The 13,143-nt window shown below is 41.8% G+C and overlaps 1 protein-coding gene across 1 annotated transcript in view; it reads left to right on the top strand.

Moving 5' to 3' along the window:
• LOC124796335 (ER degradation-enhancing alpha-mannosidase-like protein 3) overlaps window positions 1–13,143 on the top strand; it is a 228,558-nt gene that overhangs the window by 121,555 nt on the left and 93,860 nt on the right. The window contains exon 12 of the mRNA XM_047260471.1: window positions 12,239–12,398. Coding sequence (XP_047116427.1) covers window positions 12,239–12,398 — 160 coding nt within the window. The remainder of the gene's footprint in view (window positions 1–12,238; window positions 12,399–13,143) is intronic.

The raw sequence follows: 13,143 nt of genomic DNA, 5'->3' as shown, positions 1-13,143 counted from the left end.
CACGTTACCACCACCTCAGCTCTTCCAAGAGCACTGACGTGGCACGTATTTACAGGCAACAGTCCAGTGGATATCACGTGAAAAACTCATTGTGCTAGTGCCGACCTGTCAGGGTGATCCGAGAACTTTTCGAACCACCCAAGTATCGCAGAAGCTGAGCAAGCCTAAGTGTTGTAAACAAGTACAAGTAGATTTAGCTTTCAGTATTTTTTGCAGAGGATTGAGCATGGAGAGCCGCATTTAACCAGTATTCTGATTGGAAACCAGTGACGTCACTACCAGCCTGTTCAGTCTAATCTACACTTAGTTTTCCTCCCCTGTGTTGAAATCAGTACAATTGTTTTGCAGCAGGTTTTGCAGAACTTCAAACAAATAGTCATTTGCATGTCACTTATTTATTTGTTTACCATATGTTCATTAGGCTTGTAATTTCATGACAAAAATGCCACTAGGTGTTCACAGAACTTCTTGATAACTGTCATAGCAGAATTATAAAGTTATGATGTACCATTGCAACATTTTGTCAATTTTAAAAATGAGTAAGGAAGGGGGAACCTGTCATATATGGCCTATTAGTATTAACTATTGTGACTTTCTCTTGGAATGGTTTAGGAGAATCCAGACAAGACTGGATGGATGCAGTGAACAATCATGTATCCTTAAACTTGAAACTTTCTGGCAGATTAAAACTATTTGTCATACCGGGAGTCAAACAGGTGATCTTAATTTCGGCAGGCAGAGCACCTATCAACTGAGCTATCCAGATGTGACTTAGGATCTGTTCTCACATCTTTTTTAGTACGTCTCACCTACCTCCCAAACTTCACAGAAGTTCAGTCAGTAGGCACATTGCTTGCAAAAGAAAAGATTCTGATGTGGAACACTAATTTAATTAGCTAGATATTTAATTAATTCATGTATGATTTTTGAAACAAAATTTACTGTATGATTACTTTTATTGTTGTCAGACAGTTATATTTTTCACACGTACTTAACTATTTACAAAACACTAACAAATATATTTGTTCTAAGTAGCTGTACAGGGTGATTCTGTGATGATGATATCAACTTTCAGGGATGATGGAGAAAAGTAAATTGTCAGTTTGAGGTAAGGGATCTGGTCTGGAAATGACTTGAATTGAAACTAATAAATGAAAATCATTCTGATACCTCTGACAGTAAAATACATGTACCGGTACTGTTGTTGCTAAGGTCGAATGGTAGGCAATCCTGACGAGCACATAGATGTAGAGATGTATGCAGATAGCATACTGTGTACTGACATGAGCAATCCTGTTCAGCCATGTATGTACTGTAATAGACTGCAGTCTGTGTTTACAAGTTGAAGTACTAATGTTGATCAGCACTAACCAAATGGATTGTACCCAGTGACGGAACTTGCAGAAATCATTTTCGTGCATGGACAAGCAGATGGAAACAACAGAGTGGCAGAAAGGTCATACAGGGCCAAATATCTACATAGAAGACATCCAGCTCACATCATGTTTCCATGATTGTTCTAGCGATTGAGTGAAATAGGGCAGTTGGTACCACAGTATAGTGATCGAGGAGAATGACGAACTACACATATGTAGAAGACACAGTGCTTATTCTAGTGGATAAGATGCCTGCAATCAGCACTCTATCAGTTGCACATAAAATTAATGTGTAGTGCATATTACAGGAATTGCAGCTACACCCTGTCATCCATAGCAAATGTATGCTTTGACTCCTGCTTATGTCATGATCAGCCAATGGTTCTTGCAGTTCATTACAGTCAATCTTCACATTCGCGTGTATGTACTTTTAAGAGATGAAGCCTGCTTCACCAGAGACGGAGTGCTAAATAGTCACAATAGTAATGTTTGGCCAGTGAGAATCCCCACACTACAGTTCTGAAAAGCCATCAACCCAGATTATCAGTCAATGTGTGGGCAGGCATTGTCAGTGATTACATACTAGGCGTGTTTCTCCTTCCTTCTCTCAGCTTAAATGTATCATTGTACGTATTGTTTATCAGAGACATACTCTTGGCAACAATTCTTGCTGTCTGTGACATTGTTCAAATGACACTGGGGATTTTAGAATGGGTACAACAGAACTTTGTGCTATGAAGTCATGCCTGCATTGACAGTGGGGTACACCAATTTCAACAATTGTTATAAATGTAGCAGCTTGTGAAGGTCTTCACGACATCAAGTTACACATGCCGTTACTAGTCCACCAACAGTGTAAATTATCTGAGGGCATTGGGGAGTATTCAGCAGGAATTCTGTATGTTGTGAACAGGTAGTTGGGAGCCTGACTTTGAGAGCTGCGTGAGGCTACAGCAGAACTTGAGTAATTTTCACTTACACCTTTGAACTCAGTCATTTCCAGACTAATGTCCTTTACCTCAGATTGTTATATTTACCTTTCTCTATCGTCCCTGAAAGTTTATAAACATCATCACAAAATCACCCTGTAGTACCACAAATATTAATACATAATACAATTGTGTATAGTACACCATGAAGCATTTGCATACATGAAGGGAAAGTTTGCCTGCTACATTCAAAAGACGATTTTCAGAGGTCACTGTGATTATAACAGACCTTGCATCTTCTAGGGGGAGCAATTACCTACTAAGTCAGTCTTGTTTTCACTAGAAAATTACTCTGACTCTTGCCTTGTGGCCTTAGTGGATTTTAGCTATGCTTGGTCGTACTTTAAAGATGTAGTCATGAATGGCCTCATTGAATTAGAACTTAGTAGATGTCATCCTCTTGGGTGCTGCGATCACTACATGGTGGATGACTCTTGCATTGGATGTTACAATGTCTTATACTAAGCGACATGCACTGATGAGACAAAACATTATGACAACATGTTTAATAATGTGTTGTTCTACTTTTCAAACACGGTACAACAGAGATTCTATTTGGCATGGATTCTAAACTCCTTGACAGGATTTTAGAAGAATGTGGCTCAGATTGTCTATGCACAGGTCAAGCAATTCCCACAAATTAAGGGAGACACATGTGCATCTGGTGCCCAATATGTGTTCCAATGGCTACAGATTAGGCATATTTACTGGCCAAGACATCAATGTGAGTTCACTATAGTGCCCCTCAGACAACTGTAGCATCATTCTGGCCTTAAAATCAGACAGTTTCCTGCTGTAAGATGTCATCACTGTAGCTGGAGGCTTCAAGCATTAAGTCAACGCGCAAGTCGCTGACGTAGCATCAAATCAAAAGACTTGCACCAGGCGAATGGTCTACCCGACGGGAGGCCGTTGTCACACGACATTGTATTGTTGTAGCATGAAGTGATGCAGGTGGTCTGCAACAATTTTCACATAGTTCATTGTTGTCATGATGCCTTTGATTACCACTACGGACCTCGTGTAAGCTCATCTCAATGTACCCCATGGCATAACTCTGCCCTCACTGGCCTGCATTGTGTTGCGGTGCATTTTTCCTGCAGCCATTTGCCTGGATGATGGTGTATAAGAACCCAACCACCGACCGAGTGTATCAAGAAATGCTATTCATTTGACACGCAACACATTTCTATTGATGCATGGTGAAAACTCGGTGATACTGTGCTCGCTGCTATCATAACAGATGATGTCTTTGGGTCAACACAGGAACACATAGGAGTCATATGATGTAGAGCTCCATGTTCAACAATGGCCCTTGAACGGTGTCCTCTGAATCACTTATGCCTGCCCCAGCATTGTAGTCTTTCTTGGATTACACAATGGAGGATCCGCCGACCTCTACATTTTGCGATGAGATACTGTCATCCAATACCATGTGGTCTACTCATTGTTCCACAATCCTTCAACCTCTTTCCATAGGGGCTTATGACAATAGTAAACCAACAGATGACCAGCTTCCCCATTCCAGAGAGTCTCATTTCCAGCCACATTTCCACAACAATGTATCCTTTGTCAAAACCACTTATATCAGTGGATTTCCATATTTGTGGCCCATATCTTCAATGTAAGGACTGCTCATTCTTCTCTGTTCTACTTACAATCTTTTCTTACTGTGACATGTGCCTACAACACCACCAGGAGGTGTTCTATCTTGCAGTGGCCAGTGGTCAAAATTTTTTGGCTCATCAGTGTATTTTCTCATGTACGAGTATGTCAACTCCACCCAATCCTTGATTGTACCAATAAAAAATGTGGTTTACACTTCATTGTTCTTTTTTTTCTTGCACATTGTATAAAATAATCTATTATAAAGTGTGCTATTCTAAAGTGAGAATGTTAATGGCTAATGCAAATGTTAATTCACCGTTCCTCAGCCAAGTTCCACTGAACTGAAGTGGCGTATTTTTCTATTTTGGTTTTATGGTCTCAATAGTGGGAGTTGTTCTGCTCAGCATGCTGCAGGAGATGTACCGATTCTCCATGTAAATAGTTCTCCACTCCCCAAACAGACCTGCAAACATTTTACACACAGTCTTTTCAGTGGTTGTAAATTTGAAAGCCATATTACCACTTTCCTTCTCCTTTTCTGTATATATCTTCAGATTATAACAGTTCCCTTTTCTGTTGAACATACATTAAGTATCGTTGTGCCAAATCTAACTCTTTGATGGATTGTACTAAACACATGAAAATTTGCCCTTAAGTTTCATCAGTATTGATATTTTTCGTGGAAAATATAAGCCTTGAAATCTGTTGAACAATTGCAAAATGACAGGCCTTAAGTTTCTCAGTTAATCATTTAGTAATTCTGGTGAATTGGAAGGAAAGAACAAATACTTGGAGACAGCTGTGAATCATGTCAATGGTGTTGTATTGCAAAAACTGGAGTATCAATTATTTTTCTTTTTGAGAAATTGTCTTGAGTCATAAAGAAACAGATAGCAAAGTGTGCCTTCATTTTGTTTGTTGTTACAGAAAACTAGCTTGTGTTCTCATTTGAACCATAAGCCATTGTTTTAGTGGCTTGAGAGTTTGTTTCTCTTGAACTGACTCAAAAAAATGGTGGTGTCAGATTTTCATGTATATCCTGAAGCTTGTGGTATTTTCTCACAAATGTTGTAGAAATAAACCATCCATTTCAGATATCACTGTGAAAGTATCATTTTCTTGGATGAGTCACGACATTGTCCCAATTCCAATGATGCCCTCAGGGGCTTAGCATTCATTTTGTGGGTTCTGGTTTGGTGACCCTGGGGTTCCTGAGCTGGGACTGGTAAGCAACACCAGTCCTCTGTCACCGTAAGCGCAGGGCATGGTTCAGCGACCACTGTGCAGTGTGGCGGTAGAACATCGTGTGTCACAGCGAATGGGGATCTTGGCTTGTTTGCCCGGACTGCGAGGATGCTAAAAGTCCCTATAAAAATCCCTCAGGCTCCTGGTGGTGTGCTGCACACCAATGAGATGCATGGCTGTTGAGGTGGAACAGTCATTAGTGGGCAACGTCTGGGGAACCTGCTACACCTCAGCTGTATAAGTCTTGCCAAGGCATGCAGGGCTTTCGTCTCCCTATCTGCTCGTGGGACCAAGATGGAACCCTCAAAATTTTCTCTTCTTCCTCCTAGTGGAATGGATTGGCCACTGGTGGGTACCAACACCCAATCTTACAAGAGGCTTTGTGTAGCCAGTCCTCCAGACTCAGGACTTAACACTAAGTTCCTCAGGGAATAGTAACAGAATGCACACTGCTGGTCGAAATGTGTTTTTTGATTTCCAAATGTAAGGAAGGCAGCTTTGAGAATGTATCACCTTTTTATATTCAAAAAGATTCAGAAGGAATCAAAGGTACTCTGAAATCTGTCAATTGATTGCATAATGGAAAACTGTTGGTTGAAACTACTAGTTCTCAACAAGCAACAAACCTCTGGAAAGTTATGTGCCTCAGGGAATATGGTATAGAGATGAAGCTCCACAACACCTTGAACTATAGCGAAGGTGTATCATGTAGAGACGTGGTTGTTATTCCCAAGGAGGAACTGAAAAGATGAGTGGGCTCAAGAAGGGATTGTTGATGTGCAAAATATATTGAAGTGAGTGGATGTGGATCTTGTAAAATCTGATTCCTTCATCCTTATCGCCAGTAGTGCAAAACTCCCAGAGCATTTCAAGGCAGGTTTCCTTTACGAAAACGTGGGGTCTTATATCCCCAACTCATAGCAATAGTTTAAATGCCAGCACTTTGGGCACACCACCTTAGATTGTAAGGCTGAAGCCACATGTGGAAAAATGTAGCAAGGCTGCTCTTTACGGAGTTGGTTGCACCTCTCCTCCGAAGTGCATACATTGCTCCGGGGGTCATCCTGTCTGAGGTAGGGACTGCAGTGTCCTTCTAAATAAAGGCAGATACAGGAGATTAAAACATTGGAACACATCCCATGCGGTGAGGCCAAAAAGATGTATAAAGCCATGCAGCATCCCACATACACTGTATCTTTTGCTTCGGCCTTTGAAAAGCCTATATTGACAGTCAGTTCTTCTACACAAATGGAGGGCGGTAGTGTCAGCACTTACACCTGTATATGTCAGTGCACTTGACAAGCTGCAGTTGTTTCAGTCCCCATAGCCCTCCTGAGGACATCAAATAAAGATACAGTTGCAGAGCTCCTACTGCTTCCAAAGGCAGAGTCTGGTTAGAAATCTGGCACTGCCAACACCGTTGCTATAGCAGCTCCTACAAAGTCATTCTAGACCAAAAAAGTGAATGGGAAGCTTCCACTGCAGGCGAAACCGGGCGATAGACTGTCAAACCATGCTGATATCATTTGACTTTATGGTTCTGCTGCTTCTGCATCAGAGCTGATGGAGTGCGAAGTCTGCCCAGGGCAACCATCTTGCCCCAAGGCTGAATGTCCTTCTGTTGCAGGCTCCCCACCCCAGCGGAAAGACAGGGTGAAAGTGCAAGCCCAGTGATAAATGGCTCCCGTACTACAGTGAAACATAAATGGGTTCAGGATGCATGTGGAGGAACTGAAAGTCCTGGCACAGGCACACCCCCTGTACTTGTATTTGCACGAAACACATTTCAAAGCCACTGACACCATTGTGCTACGGAGATATAGGATGACCTGATTGGGGAAAGAGTCAGAGGCGGTGGGGTTTCTGTGTTTGTCAATAATGCACATCACTCCTCTGCCCTCTCCTTGGTTACTGGCATACAATCAGTAGCTGTTGTTGTTCATGTGGGTCAGAAAATCACTATCTGCTCCCTGTACGTACCTCAACTGGATGCAATAGCCTCTGAGGCTCTCCCTGCACATCTGCAACACTTGTTTCTCCTATTTGGTTATTTCAATGCCCATACTACCTTATGGGGCTCGGGCTGTGCTTGCCCCAAGGATCAAAACTTTGTGAACCTCATGATGTGTTAGGCGCTGGGCATTCTTAACACAGGCGGTCCCACTCATTTCTTGGCTGCTACTCAGTCATCCTCAGACAGGTCTGTCTGTCCGTCTGCCTGCTCTCCAGCCCTTGCAGACTCAGCACAGTGGGAAGCAACTGATGACCTTCATTGCAGTGACCACTTCCCACTGTGGATTCATCTACTGGATGGAGGACTGCTTGAACAGAAGCAACCGAAGTATATAATCAGCAGGGCTAACTGGACACTGTTCAGCCAGCTGGCTATGTTTGAACACCGCAACAGTGACCAGGAATGGGTGGACCGCATCACATAAGTGATCCATCATGCAGCTGACTTACCCATCCCAAAGTCCTTAGGTCATCTTAAGAGGCAACCTGTACCTTGGTTTGATGAATGCTGTACAGCAAACTGGGACAGGCATGCAACTCTCTGATGGTTTAAGTACTGCCCAACAGCAGACAACCTCACAGCCTTTCAGGTCTAAAGAACCAAGGAGAGCAAGAAAAGGTCATGACAAGTGTTCCTGGACTCAGCCAACTTTCCACTTCTTCTACAAAAGTATCAGAAGTGGTCAGGAGGATTTCTGGTAAACGCAGTCGTTTACCAAAAGCAGTGGGATGAACAGGGTTATCTCCAAACAGCACCTGGAGACATTGCTCAGATGATGGCAGAGAATTTTGCAGCGACTGCTGCTGATGGCAGCCATGATCCAGCATTTCACTGCAATTGAAACTCAATGTAGACAAGTGTAATGTGCTGCAAATACATAGAAAGAAAGATCCCTTATCATTTAGCTACAATATAGCAGGTCAGCAACTGGAAGCAGTTCATTCCATAAAATATCTGGGAGTAGGCATTAGGAGTGATTTAAAATGGAATGATCATATAAAGTTGATTGTCGGTAAAGCAGATGCCAGACTGAGAATCATTGGAAGAATCCTAAGGAAATGCAATCCGAAAGCAAAGGAAGTAGGTTACAGTACACTTGTTCGCCCACTGCTTGAATATTGCTCACCAGTGTGGGGTCCGTACCAGATAGGGTTGATAGAAGAGATAGAGAAGATCCAACGGAGAGCAGCGCGCTTCTTTACAGGATCATTTAGTAATCACAAAAGCATTACGGAGATGATAGATAAACTCCAGTGGAAGACTCTGCAGGAGAGATGCTCAGTAGCTCGGTACGGGGTTTTGTTGAAGTTTCGAGAACATACCTTCACCGAGGAGTCAAGCAGTATATTGCTCCCTCCTACGTATATCTCACAGAGAGACCATGAAGATAAAATCAGAGAGATTAGAGCCCACACAGAGGCATACCGACAATCTCTTTCCACGAACAATACAAGACTGGAATAGAAGGGAGAACCGACAGAGGTGCTCAAGGTTCCCTCCTCCACACACCGTCAGGTAGCTTGCGAAGTATGGATGTAAATGTAGATGTAGATACCACATAGCTGCAGATAGGAGAAAGTTGGACTTCAGATCCCACAATTCTGAGTCTTAGAACTGCCCTTTCTGCACGTGGGAGCTGGAATCGGCAGTCTGAGACTCAGGACACTACATCCAATCACTGCCAAATCCAGTACTGCATACTTTGACATTTACCAGAAGCATCAAAGGAAATCCTCCTTGAATATTTTAATTTTAAATGGCAAGCAGGCAGCTATCCTAACTTTTGGAGAGAGGCAATTCTGCTACCTCTCCTCAAACCGGGAAAGGACTGCCCATGTTCCAGTAGTTACTGGAGCGTCGACTTAATGAGCTGTGTAGGAGAGACCAAGGTCTGAATGGGTAACTGTCATCTGGTCTGGGTTTTAGAGACCACGCAACTCTTTAGCCACTCAGTGTGAATTTTGGAGGTTTTGGTCCACTGTTGACAATTTGATCCTACTGTAGGTGGCTATTCATCAGGTTTTCCTTCATAAAAATCGCTATCTTAGTATATTCTTTGATGTCAGTATGACACTACTTGGACACACGCTATTCTTGTGCAACTTCCTCAAATGGGTTTTTGTGGCTGCCTCCTCATCGTCATACGGTCCTTCCCATATAAGGATCTTTTTAGGTCCTGAGTTGGTGATGTGCTGTTAAGACTGTTTTGAACAGCAGGATTATGTTCCTCAGGGCAGTGTTTTAAGTGTTACCCTCTTTGCCATAGCCATAAACAGTATTGTGTCCACGGCAAGGAGTCCTGTACAGTGCTTCTCATTTGTGGATGATTTTGCTGTTTTCTGTTCATCCTCCAGTGCTGCAACAGCGAACTGTCATCTGCAGCTTACAGTGTGGAGGTTAGAAGAATGGGCTGCAAAATCAGATTTTCAGTTTTCTGCAGTGAAGTGTGTATTTTTAATTTATCTGACTTCCATATTATGGATGGACACCTTTCTACATTTTAAATACTCAGTGAGGTTTCTGGACCTCATTTTTGACTTCAGATTGTCATGACTACCACACCTGTGAGACTTGAAAACCAGAACGCAGTAGGCTCTGAATCTCATAAAGTACCTTAGCCACAGATCTTGGGGGCCAGACAGGGTGTGTCTGCTTCAGTTTTATGGAGCTTTTGTGCATTCACAGCTAGACTATGGATGTGCAGTGTAGGGGTCAGTGAGGCCTTGTTACCTGAATGTTATTGATGGTATCCACCATGAGGGGATTAGGCTGGCTACAGGTGCTTACAGCACCAGCTCTGTACCCAGTCTCGGTGCTGAGGCTGGAGAACTGCCATACACCATCTGCCGGCAATTCCTCATGGTGCATCAGGCATGCAGGCTTCTCGCAGCTTCAGATTCACCTGCTTACCATACTGTTGCTCATCTGCCTCTGGAATGCCTTTTTTCCAGTCATCCATGAGCAATGTGGCCATTTGGGATCTGTGTGCGGCATGTGCTGGAATCACTTGTAGTGGAACAATTACAACCCCTAAATTCAGGGTTTTAACTGTCTGCCACCCCGGTTACTGCTGATGCCCAGTGTGCTTTTAGGTATAGTGCAGTACTGGAGAGGTTGCAATCCTACATATGTTTTTATTACATTATTTAAGGACATTTTAATTCAGTGTCACAACTTTTCATCTGTCTTTACAGATGGATCAAAACAGGAGGAGTCTGGTGGTTGCTCTGTTGTTTTCGCTGATTGTCATCAAGATCTGGCTGCCTTAAGGCTTTACTATCTTTGGTGTGTAATTGTATATAATCTTGCAGGCACTATAGCAGGTGAAATGTGCTTAAAGCGCTAAATTCCTTATCTGTTCTGATTTTCTGACTCCACTACCTACAACACTTGTACCCAGCAGATAAAGTAGTCTAGAATATCCAAGACACCCTCCTCCAACTAAAACAGCTGGAGGAGGAGGTGTCTTTCTGCTGCATACCAGGGTGCATGAGTACTGGTGGGAACAAAAGAGCAGATGTAGCAGCCAAGGAGGTGTGTTGTGATCCTCAGTTATTTCAGCGTGCCATTCCCCTGTATGCTGTCACTTCACTGTTGTGGTACAGAGTCATGTCGATGGGAAGACGAGTGGCTGGAAGTGACAAATAATAATCTGCCTCTAGTAAAGCCCGCTAAGCAACCCCGGAGTACCTCCTTTCGGGCATGAAGACAGGATGAAGTCCTCGGTACTCATCAGTATAGGCCAGTCCTCTGATGCATGATTTCTTGCTCTGGCAGAGGGCCCTCCAGTGTGTGGTGCATATTTCATACAAATTATTGTGCACCACATTTTGCTAGATTGTTTTTTTACATTTGGACCAGAGGACAGCAGCCGATTTGTCATCAGATCTGCCCTGTATTTTAATTGACATTCTAATGAATGTGGTGGGACTTTTAAGGTTTTGTGATTTGTCCAACTTGTTTCCAAAAAATTAGGGAGATGTTCCTAAAGTGTTAACGAACCCATGTTTTTTGGAAGTGATCAGCTGGTCACATATCCCTGTGCCATTGTTTTAGCTCCTGCGTTGTTTTACTTCTGTTTCCTTCCCAGGTGTAGTACCTACCACTATTTTTCCTTTGTTTCATGGCTTGTGATGTGGAATGATTGTTTGGATCAAATGCACATGAGGTATGAGTGAGTGATTGGATAAATGTGTGTGCCAAAGTTTGTAACCCTTTTAACCATATTCATTTCTTTTAATACATGTAAGAACGCTGATAACCTCAATGTTGAGTGACCATGCACCCTATAAACAATATCAGAAATAGCAATAACAACAATTACATTCATTCCCCATTGAATGGCATGTAGTTCACTTCATTGCCACGTAAGCACCCATTTCTCGCATGAGCATTCATTTCTCACCTCAGCATGCTTTGATGTGTACATGCAGTTCCCCCCATTGTCAAAACAATACTATTTTGCCCATTTTCTGCCATATTCTCACAGCTTGTTCATATAGTCATGCACGCTATCACTCACTGAGGTCACGAAATAAAGACCACTTACATGTAATCTCATATTCTGAACTCAGTTTCACAAATATTCTGCTAGTGCCATCTACCAGAAAGAGCACAGTACTAATACAGAAAACAATGAGCTCCAGATGAAATGCATGATGTCTCTGGATTGCTGTAATAGACATTCTGTCATTGTTGTGCAATAGATGAAGCTGACACAATGACTGTAGTTGTCATTGTGAGTGATTGAGCTGAAAATGACACATATTGTGGAAAAAATCACTTGGATTGTGCCAAAAAGCTTCTGTGCGTAAATATTTGGAAGTATGTACCACTTATTTCAGGGTTTATCACAATTTTTATGATATAATGTGCTCACAAAAAATAATTATTACAAAATGTGATACAAAATACCTTGCATTTTTAAAAGTGTTCTTAGCACATTTTGCTCCAGTCCAAGTTTGTAGTATGAACCCTAATTACATTTCAGTTGTGTTCTTTTTCAGAATGGATTCCTTTGTGTTAGCAGAAACATTCAAGTACCTCTATTTGCTATTTGCGGAGCCTTCAGATCTTGTATTGGACTTGGATGAATTTCTCTTCACAACAGAAGCTCATCTACTGCCATTATCTTTAGCTCGTAATTCCAACTATACAGTGATAACAGTAAGTACACTGACCAGTTTTGTACTTTGTTGCTGTTGCTTTAAGTTTAAAATTCTTATTTTCATATATGGCCATCTAACTTGCAAGATCTGCCGTAGAATATGTTTTTTTAGCATATGGACATAGAGCTGGTTGGCAGGAAATGTAGGTTGTGACTCATACTTACATAATATAAACAGGTAATATCTCATAGTGTATTCAGGGGTCTTTGGCTTTCAAATTAGTAATTAGCACCTTAGTTTCTCATCTTGGGGTACAATAAAAAACTATAGCAATTATTAAATAAACTTAATGTCACTGTTTGTTGTGCTCTTTGTGTACTTTTCACATCTCCATTAGGTCATGTCTTACTCTCTCTTGGTAGAATACATCTCTTGAGTGGGAAGTGATGGCCAATTTAATTTGAGTTATAAACATTTTAAAATGTAATAATTTAAAAAAGTATATTTGTAGTTATTATTACTTCCAAATTTACAGGGAGTATGGTAAGGTAGTAAAGATAGTATCATTACGTGCTGTTTTATTTATTCATTTAAAATAAATGTTAAATAAAGAAAGGGGCAGAGTCAAAAAATGAAGATAATGACAGTCATTTATGTAAAGAGGAGCCATCTACATAGTTCAGAATGTTCGCCACGAAGTACACAGCAGTTTTAAGGTGCAATTGGAAAACTCAGTAGCAGTGGTTATGTAACAGTGCACATGTATATTGGGAAGAGTTTTGGTAACAGTATTTCATTGAGCC

The sequence above is a fragment of the Schistocerca piceifrons genome, chromosome 4, assembly GCF_021461385.2.
Source record: "Schistocerca piceifrons isolate TAMUIC-IGC-003096 chromosome 4, iqSchPice1.1, whole genome shotgun sequence".
NCBI lineage: Eukaryota > Metazoa > Arthropoda > Insecta > Orthoptera > Acrididae > Schistocerca > Schistocerca piceifrons.
The sequence above is the reverse complement of the archived record's forward strand: the minus strand, read 5'-3'. Positions and strand labels throughout refer to the sequence as shown.